The 19,528-nt window shown below is 35.0% G+C and overlaps 2 protein-coding genes across 9 annotated transcripts in view; one reads left to right on the top strand and one right to left on the bottom strand.

Annotated features, from left to right (window-relative positions):
* Positions 1-250: 250 nt before the first annotated feature.
* LOC112044685 (arrestin domain-containing protein 2) lies at positions 251-2,381 on the bottom strand. Of its 3 annotated transcripts, XM_052886441.1 has the most exons (7): positions 2,321-2,381; positions 1,910-2,047; positions 1,467-1,601; positions 983-1,188; positions 711-878; positions 441-623; positions 251-366 (listed from the first exon to the last, which is right to left on the bottom strand). In XM_052886441.1, exons 2-7 carry the CDS (start codon positions 2,025-2,027, stop codon positions 271-273), a joined length of 906 nt encoding a protein of 301 aa, XP_052742401.1. In that variant the 5' UTR covers positions 2,028-2,047; positions 2,321-2,381; the 3' UTR covers positions 251-270. The 3 variants fall into 3 exon arrangements, with proteins under 3 accessions (XP_052742401.1, XP_023936373.2, XP_052742402.1); XM_024080605.2 differs by lacking the exons at positions 1,910-2,047; positions 2,321-2,381 and adding an exon at positions 1,769-1,858; XM_052886442.1 differs by lacking the exon at positions 711-878 and having other exon boundaries at positions 1,910-2,365.
* Positions 2,382-2,861: 480 nt separating this feature from the next.
* Positions 2,862-19,528, top strand: part of LOC112044663 (heterogeneous nuclear ribonucleoprotein 27C) — a 36,987-nt gene continuing 20,320 nt past the window's right edge. For 5 of the 6 annotated variants that reach the window (XM_052886430.1, XM_052886429.1, XM_052886432.1 and 2 more), the window contains exons 1-7: positions 2,862-3,020; positions 7,351-7,554; positions 12,330-12,520; positions 13,911-13,993; positions 15,179-15,402; positions 17,147-17,346; positions 19,194-19,283. In XM_052886430.1, the coding sequence (XP_052742390.1) occupies positions 2,983-3,020; positions 7,351-7,554; positions 12,330-12,520; positions 13,911-13,993; positions 15,179-15,402; positions 17,147-17,346; positions 19,194-19,283 (1,030 nt within the window). In that variant the 5' untranslated portion in view covers positions 2,862-2,982. The remainder of the gene's footprint in view (positions 3,021-7,350; positions 7,555-12,329; positions 12,521-13,910; positions 13,994-15,178; positions 15,403-17,146; positions 17,347-19,193; positions 19,284-19,528) is intronic. The other variant, XM_052886431.1, reaches the window with a different exon arrangement.

Here is a 19,528-nt window from a genome sequence, read left to right as displayed (position 1 = left end):
CTCTTTTTAAACTCAACATTGGTAAATTGTGCTGGTTTGGCACTAATAAAAGCCAAAAAACTTATACTTATACATGCAAAATGCAAAAAATAAGGCAGACATAGACCAGAGGGGTTTTGGGCTTAAATGTTGCCGCTAATTTATTTATTATAGTTGTATTTCAAGGTTCTCTTCAAAGAGTAGTCTTTTATTTTGATCATGATAAAACCAATATATTATACGGGAATATAGTTATGATTAAAAGAGAAACTGAAAAAGAATGTACTTTATTTATTTAAAGAAAATACCGTGAGTAACTGGAATAGACGCAACTATTACTGGTATATCAATATGAATGGGCAGATGAAATCGAAAGTTAACTTTTACCTGAAATGTAACAAATTACATATGTAATACAGAAAATAAAATCAAGTTCCAAAAAATATTAGATACATACGTACTTGTAATACATACGAAATATCAACCATAGGTTCACTTTGATTGGTTGTAGAAGATATTATTTGAGGAATATCCATGCTAAGCACAAAAATTTCTCTAGCTTTACTTATTATTTCACTATGTTTTGTTTTACAAATAATATTATCCGTATTGTAGGACCCTGAAGTAATGTTGTAAACTATTTTCTGTGAAATAAAAGTCAATCATATTATTATTTAACTAAGCCAAAATGAAAATAGATTATGTAAGATTTATGTAATTAAAACGCATACTTGAATGAGAGTTACGGTAATTTTATTAACTTTTACTCTTCTCTCATTATTTAGTATAGCTTCAAATGGTATTTGCTGTGTGGGTGCGAATGCTCTATAAGTTTTGAAAGTCATTGAAAATTTTCCAGATTTTCCAAAAGTTTTTTCCAACTCATAAACCATTGGTATCTAAAATGTATAATATTTTTAATAGTATTATAAAGCTATACATATTTCATTGAGCAATGCTATTGTTCTATCAGATTATTCATTTGTATATAATTAAACATTACCATATACTCCTCGATATGATTTAGATTAAGACGATCTTCCACAATAAAATTAGTCATTTGGGTTGACATCATTTTACTGACATTCTTACTGCTTAATTTTATTTTGTAACGTACTCTAGCGATCGAGTCTTTAAAAGTTGGTGGTATATCAGGTGGTAGCATAAAATCAAACTGGCAACTAATTACACCAGGTCCAACAGTTTTTCCTAAAATAAATTCAATAATTATGTACTCACCAAAGTTTGACTATTGAAAGGTGTGACTGAAATCCCCCAGCAAATAAAAAAAATGTACTATTTGTTAAAAAACGCATACTTATGTGTGAAACGTTACTAAAAATTCAATAAGTGTATTAACTATGATAGCAAGTATCAAACTGTTACTCCAATATTTGCACTATAATTTTAGGGATGCCTCTCCACTTTCACTAGCCAATTTCAAAAATCAATACACAAAAAATTATAAAATGAGATTGAGGTTTTACCTTGTAGTTCTCTAAAAACTGTAAGGGAGATGTAAAGAACTTTTTTTGTTTGAGAATAAAATTGTACATATGGTGCTGTTGCTAAAGGCCTTGTCCACATTGCTTTAGCTTTTCCACTAATGTTCAAAAACATTTCTAAAAAGGAAAATTGCTGGTAATAAATGGTAGGTATAAAAATAAGTCTTCACAATAATACGAACACGCCGCATTTTATATTACAAAATTTACAAAATTTTACGAATTGTACGAATACAAAATTCGTTGGACATTGGACATCGGTTGGGAGATCGGAGTGTACCTACAGAAAATTTTCAAATAGTTAGATTGGGAAAACACGTATTGTATGTTAAATTTTATGTAATAAAGTCTACAAATCAATAGACAGTCAACAACAGAATATAACAATAAGATTGATATTATTAGCATGAAGCTTTAATACTTACGTTCTAACTTACGCTCTCGCTTCAACTCTAAAACCACAGAACCTGTGACAATCTCATTCGTAAAGTAAGATCCATTAGAGCCACCGTGCAAAACTATGCTACAAGTATCCCACACCATATTGTCTGCTTAACTTATACCTGAATTAGTAAATTGGGCAAATACAACGAAACAAAAAAAAACATGTTTACGTGTAACGATATCTAAACTAAACTAAACATATTATAGATTCAATAGTTTCAGTATCGGTGTGTCCTATTAGGTTTAATGTTATCATTCAAAATATATTACGATAGATAAGATAAAATTATTGATAAAAAATATCTGAAAAGCGGATGCCACCTTAAACCATTAATAATAAATAAAATAATGGTCTAAGCTCGTAACAGACAAGAATTAAAAAACAAAATTACTTTAGCCAACAAGCATTTCAGCCTCTAGGTGAAATGCTTGTGTAGCCCCGGTGTGGAGTGGTAATATGACAGTGTTTTTGAGCAAGAGTAGTAAAAAGGTTATTTTTTATTGCGAAAATAAAATCTATAAGGGGTGAAATATGAGTTGAAAATTTGTACGGAAAGTTCTTCATTTTTCAAGTAGAATTTATAAATATTGGAATATGTACCAGAAAAATAATTTAATTCGAGATCGTGAGATTCGATAATCATCTTAATTTTTAATCTACATTTATCATTTTGTATGGACTATGCTGCCAGTATGAAATATTAGAAATACATAAACATTGGCAACATTTTATTAGTTGCCATCTTGTGTTAAAATATGAAAACTTGGAATGTTTATATTCCTTTTTAATCAATTCAAAATACTAGTAATAAAATGTCCACTTCAATAATTTAGATTAATTTTTGTGTTTTTTTTTAATATCTCACCTAAAAAAATTAGATACACAATTGACATACAAATAAATTTGAGATCGTAGTTCGACTACTTCCTCCTTCCATGACTTTTTTGAGAAAGCGGATGTGGTTGGTCCGCCATAATCATTCGTGTGGGTCTGTGCTTGTGTGGTTTGGGTGTCTTACCGGTGCCAACCATTATTTTTAATTAGTAATAAGTTATGCGTATGAATCCAGACATGGACGATGACGAGAAGGGGTAAGCACAATTTAAAGTAATATAGATAAACATCAGGGCCACCCTGAGCATGCTAACTATAATAGGTCAAACTGCATGTTCGCTTGGTGTGTCGCGTTTCAAGATTAGCCAGCGGGGCTTTAGACAGGGCTAAGCGTCGCTCTGTGATTTTCATATATTCTTTTTCTGCATTGTTTGGAAGATCATTTAATAATGTCCAATGATCGATATGTTAACAGTTCGCATACGCTTCATTAGCCTTTTACCGGCGAGCGGCCAGCGACCCCAAGCCTTGCCGTGTGTTGCGTGTACCGATCATGGCAGCTTTACTTTCCCATTGTACCGAATGCCATATTTCAGCGAGTAACAGTGAAAATCCGCGTAGATTTGCATACAATTGTTTATATAATCACTTCTGAAATTGAGGTATGCGGAAACGTCGCAATTCGTAAATTAACCTTTTTTTCTGTGACGAATGTGGCTATTTCTTATCAGCATTTTATTGGGGCATCATTGGTGACATAGTCCAAATTTCGTATGTCACTTATTGTAATTAGGATTTGTTGGATCTGCTAATGAGGTTAATGGAACAGCGTTGGTATAGCCGCGTAGCTCAATCTCGTTAGCGAATGTCTGCTAAAAGTTGCTGATTCATTTACATACTGTTAGTTTTCGTCGGTCGGGCGCATTTCTTTCTAAATTCGCATCGCGCCAACATGTTGTTTTCGTATTATTTACCTCAAGGTGCTGGATTCCGTGACACGCGCTTTATCGGTGACGCGTCGACACCCTGCGATATATTTGAACTCATTTCACGCAATCGGAACATTAAAACTTACCTTTTTCATTAACATGCTTTGAATCTTATCAAATGTAATGAAAAAAAATAATGTGATTTTAATTTTATATTTTCAATGGGAAAATTGCAAAAAAGTCCTAATTTTTAAATAGTTGCAAAGTAATGAGACAACATGACCAATAACCAGTTACATTTTTTTTCAACAAAGTGAATGTCACTTTCACCTTTCAAGTTCTAGGTCTTGGGAAAAATATCAAAGTGTAGCATTTAATTTGTAGGATTGCCTCATTGCAATGTTTAAATTTCCACTTTGCATCACCTGTTGAGCAATTTTGAAAAAAAAAAATTTTGAACATGTCTCCTTTCTAGATGCCTAAATGTTACATGGGTATAGAATTTCAAATAAAATGGAAAATAGATACTCACATTGTTATTTTAGAGTACCTATGAAAATATTGATAAAAAATTTCAATGACAATTTAATTATCTTATCTCAAAAAAATCAAGTATTTGTGAATGTCTTGTTAGAATTCTATAAATATATAAAAGCTTGGCTAAAATAGATAAGGTTATTTGATAAAATTCAATATTAATTGAATAATTGAAATGTAAATAGAATGTTGATATTTACCTGTGAGATGTTTATTTGTAATTTGTGGAAGAATTCACATAAATACCATACATATTATACCATTCTTGTTTCATACATATATTACTTATTGCATACATAATTTGCATTTTGACTAACATCTGTTGTTAAAATATAATATTTTCATATAAGTTTCATACATACTAAGTGTTTCTAAATATCTAAATATACATTACATCATATGAATTACATTTATTTCCAGTAAAATTTTTTAAAAGTAAAGTTTGCCTATGGATAGTGTCTACCACCACCAGTACAGAAAATTGGAAAATCATAATCATGTTCAATACATTATTTTGATTAGTTTGTGACTTTAACACCAATTTGAAAAGTTACAAAACAAAGATATTGAATTCTAGAAGCGTTTTTGAAAAGTTTTCATACTTAAAAAAGGTCTATTCTAATTAGATTGTTATATCTTCTTCTATACCATGGGTCCACCTTTACTAAAGCCATACTCAATGCACAAAGCACTGTTTACCAACAAACAAATTAAAAATGAAAACCAAATAAATCACTAATCATTTCACACCTAAAAATTACATTATAGGTAATATATTTTGAATAACAATTTATAAAAAAAACTATACATAATTTAAAATAAACAAGTTATGAAATGACATGCATTTTCTACCTTCATTTCTAAATTGGATTTTTTAAGGATTACCTAAAGAATATGAAGTATTTTACAAATGTATTTGTGCTTGACAACTTAAAGACATTCTTATCTCAGCCCCCTACATACTGGACATAATGTGATAATAGTCGCTAACTAGGTATGTAGGTCACTTCAATAAAAATTGTCAACCAATTTAGGTGTCATTTCATCTAGAACTAGCTAGTTATTTGTTGCAGTAAATTCAATCATGCACATTTTCTTTTGAGTGTGACTAAAAAAATATTTAGCCAAGGCAGCAGTGAAACTAGCACAAATTACGTAGCATTTTTCTGTCACTTTATTGTTCAATTCTAGGAACATGTTTAATGCTGAGCTTTATACAAATAATTGTGCAGTGCTGATGTGAATGTAAATATATTTACTTACTACAATAAACTGTACATAATATAAGTATAAATGTGTCCAACACTAAAGGGCAAGATGCATTTCGTTGAAGAGTTTTTGTTGGGGCATCTTGCCTTTCTTGTAAAGTCTCTGTAAGACGACACTGCATCTATGTTAAAAGTATGTCATATTGTTAATTGGAATTGAATCTATACTAATATTATAAATGCGAAAGTAAGTCTGTTTGTCTGTCTGTTTGTCTGTCACTACTACTACTATTACTACACAATAGAAGTTATGTTCTACACACACTATGTTACTACACAATAGAAGGAAGGGGGTGAAATAGGGGTTAAAAGTTTGTATGTAAAGTCCTTCATTTTTAGGGTTACAGTTTTAATAATTTGTTCTTAGATCATGAAAAAATATGAAAAGAATTTTAAAAATTTAACCCCTAAGTGGTGAAAATAGGGGTTAAAAGCTTACATTGATTTCCACGCGGACAAAGTCGCAGACGTCCGCTAGTTACTAATAAATTAAGCTTATAGTGTCTGATGGACTTGTGTTGTGAATGGTAAATTAAGCTTGAAACTTTTGAGACTTGATTAACATTTGTAGAAATCAAATGTTATTATAATTGCTATAGCAAGACAACATTACCTTAATTTTTGTTAGTGCTTTGACCAAGATTAGTCACTATTTCACACTCCCAACACATTTGACTCTTCCATCACAAATGTAATTTAGAATATGTAGTTTAAAACATGTCCATTCATTTGTAAATGAATGAAGATAGATAAGATTAAATAGATTTTTTATTGCACACACAAGATTAAAGTCAAAAATAAAAATGTAATGTGAAGATCTTATCAAAATAACGATCTTCAGAGAACCTACAGTACAAAGATTACTTAAAATCTACAAAGTCATTAATTACAGAGGTTACTGAACCTATAGTTTATCTACTTTTTAAAGTCTGTTTGACATTATGATAGACATGCTTGTTGATGTGTAACACTAAAACACACCTTCAGTTTATGCACACAATCATGCTTGGTCCTTACATCAACCACCAAACAGACTTCCCCGAATAGATTGAAAAAACTAGCAAATGTTTTGATAAAGATTGAGTATTATTGATCTCATCTTACTCATCTATCATCAGCCTATTTTTAAATGCCCACTATAGGGCCAAGTAAACAAAAGTTAGGAGTCTTAGAACTTAATGTTGTTCCAATGTGTTCATGAGCTAAGGATTTAAGCGTTTGAGTAATACATGTAACAAACACTATTAGGTACTAATGACAATGAAAGGAATCAACTAGATTTAGGAATTTATTTACACAAAGTTTAATCCTAAAGGCAATTGGATCAGGTTTTTTTTAAATTACTCAAGGAGTAATAGTTTTGTTATAATAAAATATTGTAAACAGTCAAAAATTAATAATAAAAATAATGTATGTGATAATCTCCAGCTTCCATTCCAAAAAACTCTCAAAAGTATAAAAAAACACAACTAATGAGTCTTAGGAACTGATTCACAGAACTTATCAGAGCAAGCTTAAAAGGAAGCACATTATTTAGACCTATTAATATAAAAACAATGAGGGGATATTCTCACTGGGGAATACACTTGAAAAGCGAAGTTATCATAGGACTCATATGCTTGTAGTTATTTTACTAATTGCAGGTAAACCCAGTAGCGAAAAAAAAAAACAAAAAACACTAAATTAATTAAGTTTTTGTGTGAATGAATAACAAAATTGCCTTTATATCCAACAATTCTATCTGCACATCTAAGATACCAACCAATCTAAATAATTCTGCATAATCTGCTTCCAAAGTGGGTAACTTTGGAAATTGCTGTTCTAGATGAATGATTGCACGTACTGGTTTACAGAAAACTGTTTGTCGGTGGTTTATCATGGGAGACGTCGCAAGAGAACCTGCAGCGCTACTTCTCTCGCTACGGTGACGTGATCGACTGCGTGGTGATGAAGAACAGCGAGTCGGGGCGCTCGCGCGGCTTCGGGTTCGTAACCTTCGCGGAGCCGTCGCTGGTCAACGTTGTGCTCCAGAATGGACCGCATCAGCTCGATGGCAGGTACGTGCCCTTTCATTATTAAAGGTGGCTTAAGGGCCAGAGTAGCCCGCATCAAATCGATGGCAAGTACCTAAATGCTCTTTCATGGTTAAAGTCTCTGCACACAGGCCGGCCGCTGCATAAGCAATGGGGTTAAATTAGAGCACGCATCAGCTCAATGGCAGGTACTTAATGCCCTTTGACGGTTAAAGATTGCTGCACACTGTCTTTAGGTTAGACAACTAGACGCAGCGCGGTTTCACCGGCCCGTGGTTCCCGTTTCCGTAGAAATTCGTGCATAATATATAGCCTTCCTCGATAAATTGGCTATCTAACACTGAAAGAATTTTTCCAATCAGACCAGTAGTTCCTGAAATTAGCATGTTCAAACTAACAAACAAACTCTTCAGCTTTATAATATTAGTATAGGTTAGGGATCAGCTCCAATTCTGGTAAGTGTCCTTCAATAATTAAAGGTAGCTGCATACATATAGGATGGTATTAGGTTAGGTTAGGGCCCCCATCAGCTTAAGGTAAGTTTCCTTTAATAATAAAGGTTGCTGCGTTTTCTTCTTTACTGGGCCTTTTCCACACTTGGCCATTGTGCATAGGTCCATTAGGTTTCTGCAGGCTGCTCCCTGATGGAGCCTCCAACCACTCTGCTCCAACCAACCAAGCTTGCTCCAGAAACTTAGCACCCACCCTGGTCGCTTATCGCCGCTTGGAGTGTTGCTGAGGCGCTATCGTGTGCTACCCGTTCTTCAGATACACTTCAGCATATAAGAATAACGTGTATATGTGTTTCTTCTTCTATGCATGATTTGCACTTATGACGATTGGTTATACCTCGAACCAAAAGATGTTTATTTAATGAGCAGTGCCCTGTCATTAGTAGGTCGCTGCATCGCTGCTTGGCGTATGGTTGTTCACAAGGCGTCGACGGAACGTCTACAATGTATATGGACAATAGCACTTTTTCACAACAATTTTATCAGAAATACATGGGCTTTAATTTCTCCTGCTTTTTAACTGAATAGAATATGCGAAGAGATCTTGATTTCCTTAAAGCGTATGATTCACAATATCTAAGCAAATTTCATAATCGTCACTTGAATGTACGAGAGGTAAATAAATTAGCTGCCGTGCGTAACAAATTTTTATCTCACTAAAGGGAGGAAAATGCAATTCTTCTAATCTAAGTATAACAAATCTCAGTTTGGCAATACATACCCTTTGTAATAACTCTGTAGATGTAAAATTCATATTATATTCTCCACTCATGTTTTACAGTTGTTAATTTATCACAAAAATACTATACTGAAAGAGCTGAGTTAAAATTTAATTAAGACAAAAAAAATCTTTAGTAAGCATGTTTTTGATAAAAAAAAAAATACAAACACAATAATAATCCGACTAGTCGCCGAATACGATAGTTGCCGATTAGTCGGCTTTATAGACTAGTTGGCGCATCTCTAATCTCTAATATTAATAAATTAATACCTACTTCCCTGACCACATCCAGGCAGTGCTTTTAATGTGCATGTTAAAAGTACGTTCAGATGTTTGTGGGATATAAATTGCAAACTGCCATAATACTACTTGCTTCAATAAGCAGAACAGTCGACAAGGTTTGCAACAAACATCTGGAATAACATATAGGCGACTTTTTTCTCGATAACTATTGAGTCCTACAGTTAGTACTTAATAAAGTTCTAAACACCCTAAACTAAACGGATTAGTCGCGCATCAGTTAGGAAGGGTTCAATTGAGGAGTAACAGGTTAACATTGTATGTTCATGCGAATGTTAAAAGTGCAAGTGAAAGACCACAGGAAGAGAGTAAGGATAGACAGAAATCAGATCTTTAAAATCTTAATTACAGCAGCTACAGCATTGAAAAAAAAATGATTCAAGACCCAAGAAAAATCAGAAAAATATATAACTTGATCACCATAGGGATTTTTCAGAACTAATGAAATTCATAAAATCAAATTAAAATTCATAAATTCAAAATTAATAAGTTTTAGATAATTAGGTTGTGTATCTATCATTTGCGTTTTATTCAATTATTACGGGCAAACTGTATATGTTCGAAAAGTATGTGACTAAAGTACATTGTCTTATCATCATCATCATCATTAGCAACCCATATTCGACTCACTGTTGAGCACTAGTTTCCTCTCGTTAGAGGGGTTAGGCCAATAGTATGGCGGACTTACAAACCTAGAGAATTAAGAAAATTCTCAAGTATGTTTCCTCACGATGTTTTCCTTCACCGTTTGAGACACGTGATATTAAATTTCTTAAAATGCACATAACTGAAAAGTTGAAGGTGCATGCCCCGGACCGGATTCGAACCTATGCCCTTCCAATCGAAGGCAGATGTCATATCCACTGGGCTACTTTTATAAAGTAAGTGAATGTAATACATATATAATATGTACATAATCATAAAAGAAACCTAAAGTCGCAATAAAGATGATTTAATTTTAATGGAAGAGAATGATACGGTGCAGAGTCTACGTAGATGGGATCAAGAACAAGAGGATGATGATAACCTCAGGATCTTTTCTTATGTCGTCAAATTACCTCATTTGATGGTATCGTGACAATGCAGCCGTAAGATCAAAGCGTGATAACATGTAAATGGGTAAGCATATGTCACAACCCGTTTATTTTTACATGGCCATTGTACGCTGAATCTTAATCTGAACAAAATGTTATTGAAAAATTTTAAAGCATATAAAGGTTAATCTTAATTCTGTTATTGTATTTTTTATGGTGTGATCTCACTCTTGGGAATAAGGGTATAAAATAAAACCCATGACACTCGCAAATAACGTGGCTTTCTTTTGGTAAAAGAACTATCAAAATCACAAACTAGAAACTCACAAACATGCCTCTAATATTAATTATAGATATAGTAATGGTCATAAGTAAAGTCACAGACTAAAAATTAAAGTTATGTCTTGAGAAGAAACTCATTCAGTTGGATATTTTTTGTTACGTACAAAGTTGGGTGCCCTACCTAAAATTGTATCACTACGAGTAACTAGCAGACGCTCGCGACTTCGTCCTCGTGGTATTCAGTTTTTCACAAATCCCGTGGGAACCATCGATTTTTTCGGGATGAAAGTAGCCTATGTGTTGAACCAGAGTAAAATCTATTTCTGTTCCAAATTTCAGCCAAATTGCTTCAGTAGCCGCAACGTAAAGGAGGAACAAACATACACATTTACACACAAACTTTCGCCTTTATAATATTAGTGTGATAGTGTGATTCGATGTGAGAAACGCGACTTAAACTGTTAAAGCTGCCATCTAGTGGCAATAAAGAGCGTATTCTACTCGCGCATGTACTCATTATCACCATGAGTGTTATAACAACGAGATATTAATTACTGGTGAAAGATTAGATCAGTGAAAGTTTTATCTGAATGGGAAAGTTGTCTTGCTTTGCGGAACTATTGTCCGCGTCGTGTGTTGCAGAACTACTTTGTTGTATGAAATAAAATGTAATGTATAAAATAATACATGGTGATAACAAAAAAAAATACTGGAGGAGTTTGATGTGGGCTCCTCCTATCACCATTACTTGGAAATAATAACAAATCTGTTAAGGAGTCAAAATAAAAATATTTTTCAGAATTTGTCACTGAATAACGAAATTTCAATATTAATTTATGTACATGATCAATTACTAGTACCACAGAATGGCAACAGCAGTAGGAATATTTACCAAATTTCCCTGAATATAAGGCATATAGCTTTGCAGTGTACAAATACATATCCCAGCAGCGTTATATCAACGTTGCTTGGCGTTTTGTAACCTACAATAAATAAAATACACATGAAATTGAACAAAAAAAAATTATACTACTTATGTTAGCATCTATTTATAATATAAAGATAAATTCAATAATAATAAGCTATTTTATTTATTTCAATTTAAGGTTATTTATGTCATCCATTTTGTCCTTGTCTTGGAATATGCAAAGTAACAACAAAATGGCCGCCGAGAGTTTTGAGAGTTGAAATTCAATTTTATGAGTTAAAAATATAGATTTTGATGTTTAACAATCAATTTAGTTGTGACAACTTATATTAATTGAAAATAACGGTTTCGTTTTTGTACTACCTACGTTCGGAACCCTAAAATGGCAAACCCTAATTTTGCAAATATAAGGGTTTAAAGGTCAACCCAGTCAAGCTTCGCTTTGACAGTTACGAAAACAATCAATCGCAAGAAAGTTATCAGCGACAGTTTTTACTCGCTTACGTATAAAATATAAAGAAACTGGCTCAGTGTTTTCTTGTTTCAATAACTGGTGGGACTTAAGTTGGAACTTAAACTAAAGTTTACAATTTTCATGTATCTATTATTCCATTAACCATTTCAACAAAATGGTATTCTGTGAGTACTTTATTAGTTTTATGAAATGAAATATAAACTATACTTTAATTTATAGAAATCTAAAGCCTAATGAAATGTTCCGTTTGTCGTAGAACTATCGATCCAAATCCGATCTTTGGAATTTAAGTTAAATTTACTTAAAAGATGGTAAAGAAAATCCAATTAACAATTCAATGTGCATTAGTAAAAGCCTAATTATTAATTGTTTCCTTTGTCCCAAAATTAAGCTGAGTTAAAAAATTAAGAATTTTAAGTTAAATTTAAGAAAATTCTCAGAAATTATAAATTTTCAATAACCATTCCTGTATCCTTAAGGACGATTCCTGTCCTCAATCCCTATATTGTCTACAATCGGTTGGTATGAATTATTTCATTTGTCGTAGAACTATCGACCCCAAGCCGTGCAACCCGCGGACGCTGCAGAAGCCCAAGCGCGGCGGCGGCTACCCCAAGGTGTTCCTCGGCGGTCTGCCGTCCAACATCACGGAGACGGACCTGCGCGTGTTCTTCGGCCGCTACGGGAAGGTCATGGAGGTCGTCATCATGTACGACCAGGAGAAGAAGAAGTCGCGAGGTATATCGCTCTGAACGACTAAAGCCAAACTCGATGTGGAAAGTTTGTCAACAAACAAATTAAAAATGATTGTAGGAACCGCATGTCATTTCATACCTAATTTATTAAAAATATGTATTGTTTTTTTTTTTATAAAATGTTAATCAGAAGATACTAATAATATCTAATTGTTGTAAGCTTATTAATCATTGTCATTGACTTAGGAACAAGTCAATTTTAAACTATTATTAGGTGTGTATAATCATTAGAGAATAGCGATGTATGACCCTCAGTTTTGTTTTATGTTGTTTATTATAGCTATATGGCTCCTTTTCCAGAATGGAACGCTATTTATTTATTAATTTAACTCTCTAAGTATGAAATCTCTCCTGTCTTTATTTTTGGTTATGAAGCCAAACTCCTTCAATACGGGGGTTCGTGGCGTTAGTAAAATAATTGTTTCAGTTTTGTACCGATAAATACCGTATCAGAATCACTGGTACTGATGGCCTAACCTGCTCTGTGAGGCACAGTGGTGTAACACCACCAACTTCCCAATTTCTGCTGACAATTTTGTCTGAGAATTCATGAGCAAGAAAAGCTCAATATTTCATAAATCAACCCATGACACAACCCTAGGCTTTGTGAGCCTAAGACATCAGCTTCTCACTGGACCAACAAGACAATCAACTTGTCGTTTTGTGTATTATAGGTTATAAAGTTCCACATCCAGGCAGTGCCGTCAGCTTAAGTTGTCGGTATGTTCAGATGTTTGTGGAACATCAAAGCAGACCAGCATATACTTGTTGCTTATGTGAGCATTCAAGTCTACAGAGTTTGCGACATCAAATACTAACAATGAATAATTTATTTTCTCTATTATTCTCCTCGAAAATCTGTTGAGCAAGTGTGATAACTTCACCCAGATCCGAATAAATACTTCAAAGTTACGTTTCACTCCATACTGAAGATGTTGGCAGCCTCAAAACCATAAAATCTTAACTTTTTATTTGAACAAAATCAAGTATTGAATACTTAATTGTGTTTGTGTGACTTCACAGGCAATGTTAACTTAACAGTTTTCAATAGCAAAAGTTTTATTTTTCAAGTCAGTTTGAATTACAAAGTTGAAGTTATAGATCAAACTCAAAATCAAATCCATAATTCAGATTATTATCATAAGTAAAACATTGGTTCAAGTCGTGATCATTCTATCAAATGTATCCACAACATTTGATAGAATGATCACAACTTGTCCATGTATGGAGACAATAATTTTCCAATGCAAAAATTCGGTTTGTCCCTAAATTCGTGAACTCTTAGTTAATTTAACTATTCCAAGTAATACTTGCCCACTTTTTTTTCACTATCTTGTCTAATGAACTGTTGTTACCTAAAAATATTGTTGCAGGTTTCGGATTCTTGTCATTTGAAGACGAAATTTCCGTTGAGAGAGTGACTCAAGAGCACTTCATCAATCTGAATGGGAAACAGGTAATATTTATTTTGTAACTCATTTATATTTTCCTGGTACCTTAACTTGATTTGCACTGTGTTAAATCATTACGTTCCGCTAAGTATTATAATAGACAGTTCAGATAGCAGGTTATGCTGAAGATTCTACAGTTGCTCTTTTAAGATCATCATTCTTCACTATTTGTTAAAAATACATATATCATTACTTAAAATTATTAATTCTACCTATTGTTGATGATCAAAGCTGATATTTTTTCATGTAAACTTTAACATGAAACAATATTATGAATACTTGTGCTTGTGCTTTAATTGATGCCTCCCCTCTACAATAACACAAATGTCAATACCACCTGTAATCGAGGAACTTGTAACATTATACCACATCCAGGCAGTGCCTTCGACACATACTGTTGTTGGTGCGTTCAGATGTTTGTGGAACATCATAAGCAGACAAGCATATACTTGATACTCCTTTGAGTACTTTAGTCTACAAAGTCTGCAACACTAATTATAATTATTTATTATTATTTGTTCATAACTAAATCTCGTCGACCAATATCCTGTGACAGTCAGGTCTTTGTCAAATGCTGAATGTTTGGTAGCTCTTGCTTCTAGGTAAGTGTAGAAGTTTGAGCTATATTAATATTGAGTTTGGACTGTGCATTGATAGGTAGCAGGTTTCAAGGATCAAGACCTTCAACCGTTGAAGTATAAATTGATTTATTTACTCGACAAAATAATTTCAGGAATCATTTCCCCTGTTGCCAGTCACTTATCTTCTTGACAACACTTAAATATGATTAAATATTAAACTTCAAGGGAAAGAGCGAAAGGTTATCATAAAATTGTCTGGCGAACATAATTCCTTATAAAAAAAATTGCTGCATAAACAGCTGTATCTTTTGACTGTGTTGGCTTTTTGAAGTTAGACTTTTTCACAGCTCTAAGAGACAGTAGAGCTGAGTATCTAATATAAATTTCAGCTTGATACCTCCAACGCGTTCCTGAAAAATAGTCTTGACAGATATAAGGGTTCTGTTTTTTCCTTTTTAACTTTTATTTTTACTTTACCTTATGTTAAGGTTCTTGAGCTTTGTAACCTACTACCTCCCAAAGTCACCACAGTCCTAACTCTTTATAGTAAGTGCATGAGCTGACTAGCTTTAGTTTTTAACGTAACTCATTGCATTCGTTGTAAATCAGGTGGAGATCAAGCGTGCCGAGCCCCGCGACGGCTCCGGCAAGTTGGGCTCCGGCGGTGGCGGCATGGGCGGCGGTAGCATGGGCGGAGCGCCCGGAGATGCGCCCGCGGCCGGCCAGTGGGGCCCGCCGCAGGCTGCGCCCATGAACATCATCCAGGGCCACAACGGCCAGATGGGCGGACCGCCTATCAACATGCCCATGGCTGGACCTAACATCATGCAAGGGTGAGTGGCGTGAATTCTTTCTGATTTACTAATCATTGATAGTTGGATGATTTGCAATAAGCAAAATGGTTCTTATTATACATATAATTGCTTATCTACACATTTTAATGATTTTCATGATTGTATTAACGGCTTCACATGCTTTCTGAGGGATATAACACCACCAACTTCCAAATTTAGGGCTGAGAGTTTATGGAAGAAAGAAAATCAACTCAAGGTCTCAATCCTTGGACCTTGAAATCACTGGACTAACAAGACAATCAACTTGAGATTTATTTAAGCGTATTATCTATACTCTATATTAATATTATAATGAGGTAAAGTTTTGGTATTGTAACAGGTAATCTTTGGATCTACTAAACCGATTTTGAAAATTTATTTTTGAGTGTCATATTTAACCCCGTATTATCACGGTAACAAAAACAATGTGGATAAAACCATGTCACGTCGACCAGTATATAAGGTTCCACATCCAGGCAGTGCCGTCAGCTCAAGTTGTCGGTATGTTCAGATGTTTGTGGAACATCAAAGCAGACCAGCATATACTTATTGCTCCTGTGAGCGTTCAAGTCTACAGAGTTTGCGACATATTAAATACTAACAATGAATAATTTTTTTGCTATTCTCCTCGAAAAACTGCTGAGCAAGTGAGATAACTTAACCAAGATCCGATCAAATACTTTAAACTCCAAAATGGAGAACAGTTGACATCTCATCTCGGCAGCATGTCAGTATTTTTTTTTTTGATCACAAAACTGTGATCCAAAATAAGATTGTAACCATCTATTGTTGTAATAACTCGATCTTATTACGATAATAAATGACGTATATAAAACGGAATAAGTACGCCTGCACAATTGTTAATTACGGAAACTTGATGTGTTTTTTAAAAGAACTACGAATTGTCTACTTCAATTTCACTTGCCAGACAACATTAAGGGTGCTTTTCCACCAGGTATGTGCTACGCTACGTTGCTATGGATGCGTTTGATATCCAATCCATACCAATATTTATTGGTACATAGCTTAGCTCTGGTGAAAACGGATTCAACTCAGATATGTTTTTTATATGGAAGGATGCTTGCTATGGATGCCTTCTATGAGCCGTCGCGAGTGGGTAGCTATGTGGAGAGCAGAGTACCTATACAGCAGTCTTTCTTGATAAATACTGTTTACCAACAAATAAATTAGAAATGAAGGTAGAAAAAGCATGTCATTTCGTAACTCATTTATTTTAAATTATGTATTTTTTTTTTATAAAATGTTATGTAAAATATATTAACCATATCAAATTTTTTTATTAATCAAAATTATTTTCATTAATTCAAGAACAAGTTAATTATAATTATTAATAGGTGTAAAATGACTAGTGATTTATACCTTCATTTTTAATTTATTTGTTTATTTATTTATTTATTATTTGGACCACCAACAAAACTATATGTATACAGAATTAAAAAACTTCATAAATAGGGCATAGAAACATATATAACTTTACTTAAAGGTAGTCACATCATGCATAAAGTGTAGGTCGTACTAACAATTAAAAATTAAGTGTTAAAAACAGTTGTTGTTGGTGGTAAACAGTACTCATCAACAAAGACTGTAGTATACAGTATGCCCGCGTTTTTATTACTTACTATATACATAGCACATCTATATGCATAGCACATCTCTGGTGGAATAGCACTCTAAGTTTATTAATGATGGAATGTGTAGTGAGCGTGTGTCTTGCGTGCGGCAGGTACCAAGGCTGGGGCACGTCGGCGGGGCAGACGTCGTACGCGGGCTACGGCGCGGCGGGCGGCGCGGGCGGGCCCGGCAACTACCAGGGCTGGGGCGCGCCGCCCGCCCCGCAGGCGCCGCCGCACGCGCCCGCCTGGCCCGCCACCAACAACTACACGCAGCACGCGCAGCCGCCCGCGCAGGGCTACGGCAGCTACGGTACGTGCACGCACTTCATACTGTCGCCATCACCATCATCATATCAGCCGATGGACGTCCACTGCAGCACTTGGACCTTTTGTAGAGACTTCCAAACATCACGATCCTGAGTCGCCTGCATCCAGCGAATGTCTGCGACTTGCTTGATGTTGTCCGTCCACCTGGTAGGGGGTCGATCAACACTGCTGCACTGCACTTTCTAGTGTGAAGTCACCATTCCAAACTATGTGCCCCGCCCATTGCCACTTCAGCTTCGCGACTTGTTGAGCTATGTCGGTGACTGGTTCTGCGGATCTCCTCATTTCTGATTCGATGACGCGCTTGTCTAGAAGATGCCTATTCAATCTTGACTTGAAGATACCCATGTTGGGAAAACTGAAAGGGCATTCCATAACTTCGCAGTGCAAATCATGAAGGAGAGCCAAAACGCTTCATACGGACAAAATTACAAGGGAGTACTTCCAAGGGACTTAAACTACGGATGCAGATAACAGTGATGCGTGTCAGTGCTATGATAAGATAGTGACAAAGGAACTTGACCGAAAAGTTCTTGAGCGCACTCTCCGAAATAGACCTTGTAGGAAACCGTAAGACAGAGGCAACCATTCGTCGATGCTCTAACCTTGTGTTGGAATATGCTTCTGTACCGATAAACATTTGGGACCGTTCCCCCATTGATACAGCTGATTGACCGTTGTGATTGAGTTCGTCGTCGTAGGACCCGCTGGATACGTTCAGTGAGCTCACACCAGAAGCTCGGCAGGCCGCCCACCGTGGTTTTATGTATATTAGTGTACCATTCAAATTATCATTGTTATTTTTGAAAATCATCATTGTGTTTTCAATTATATGTATTGTGCTCATGTCAGGCTCCGGAAGGTAAGTAAGGCAACTACCGAGTTTGGACCGTGGACATTAGAAAATAGCAGGTTACAAATCCAGATCCATAGAAAATAGCAGGTTACAAATCAAGATCCAGATCGTCAATCCTCCAAAGTGTAAAGCGTATTATTTTTATAATTTCTTTGGTACAATATGAGAAATCGTTCTTAGTCGCCAGGCAACCCCTTGAAAAAATGATAATAATTTTTAGGGTTTATAGCAAAGGGTATGAAGCCAAGTCTCTTTTGTTTTAAATCTATTATTAAATTAAAGTCAGTATTTCAGTGGTGCACGAATTCGGCTATAATAGGCGTTAGATCGGTTTTCTGCGTACTCGTATATCTAAAAAATATTATGTAAAGAACTTATAGGGGACGAAGGGTGGTTCACAAGGAGGATATTATTTGGAATACACTTGAGGCAACGCTGTTTCCTCCATAATTACTGTTCGACCTGCCAATTGTTGGTGGACACTCAATATATATACGCAATCAACAAGATAGTTGAAAATTGTAGTTTCTACAAAATTTGTTATACAAACAATAATCAAAATAATATTTAAGGCGTTGGCCAAAAAAAAAATAATTAAAAATCCATTGAAGATAAATGGAATATTGCCATATCATCAATTGTATATGGCAGTGGATTTTCTATTCGAGAACTATACAAAAATCAGTTTCAAGTAGACATATGAATTGGTTTTTTAAAGCTCAGCGCATAATTACATCACTCGCAATTTGCGAACACACTGGTGTTCTAAAAAACTATTTGAGTTCGAATGATAATATTTTATATATAGAAAAAAAAAACCATACAGCCGAACATAGAGACTCGTCATTTAAAAATAAAACACAAAGAAGGCTAACGTATGGTATGGAGGTATAATGGGGCACGCCCACGCGTCCAGCCGGGCGGTAGACAGCTAGTGGTAGTACATACTAACAGTATGTATTGTTGGTCAACAGCTAACTACAGCTCGGCCCCGGCGGGCGCGTCGGCGGGCGGCAGCTGGACTAACTGGAGCATGCCGCAGAACTCCAACTCGACTGGCTCCGGTGAGTGCCTACCGACGTAGCCTAGTGGACCTAGTGAACCCCCCTCGGTACCCCACGGTCGGTCGCGTACAAGTACATTGATAGAATAGAGTAGAAACAAAATAGAAATATTTATTTATCCGACGTAGCCTAGTGAACCCCCCTCGGTACCCCACGGTCGGTCGCGTACAAGTACATTGATAGAATAGAGTAGAAACAAAATAGAAATATTTATTTATCCGACGTAGCCTAGTGAACCCCCCTCG

Source organism: Bicyclus anynana, chromosome 17 (genome assembly GCF_947172395.1).
Source record: "Bicyclus anynana chromosome 17, ilBicAnyn1.1, whole genome shotgun sequence".
Taxonomy (NCBI): Eukaryota; Metazoa; Arthropoda; class Insecta; order Lepidoptera; family Nymphalidae; genus Bicyclus; species Bicyclus anynana.
The sequence above is the reverse complement of the archived record's forward strand: the minus strand, read 5'-3'. Positions and strand labels throughout refer to the sequence as shown.

Coding starts and splice junctions, on each gene's coding strand:
- LOC112044685 (XM_052886441.1), bottom strand. CDS start 2,027: ATGGTGTGGGATACTTGTAGCATAGTTTTGCACGGTGGCTCTAATGGA. Junction 879..982: donor ATCATATCGAGGAGTATATG/GTAATGTTTAAT, acceptor TATACATTTTAG/ATACCAATGGTTTATGAGTT. Junction 367..440: donor ATATTTCGTATGTATTACAA/GTACGTATGTAT, acceptor GTTACATTTCAG/GTAAAAGTTAACTTTCGATT.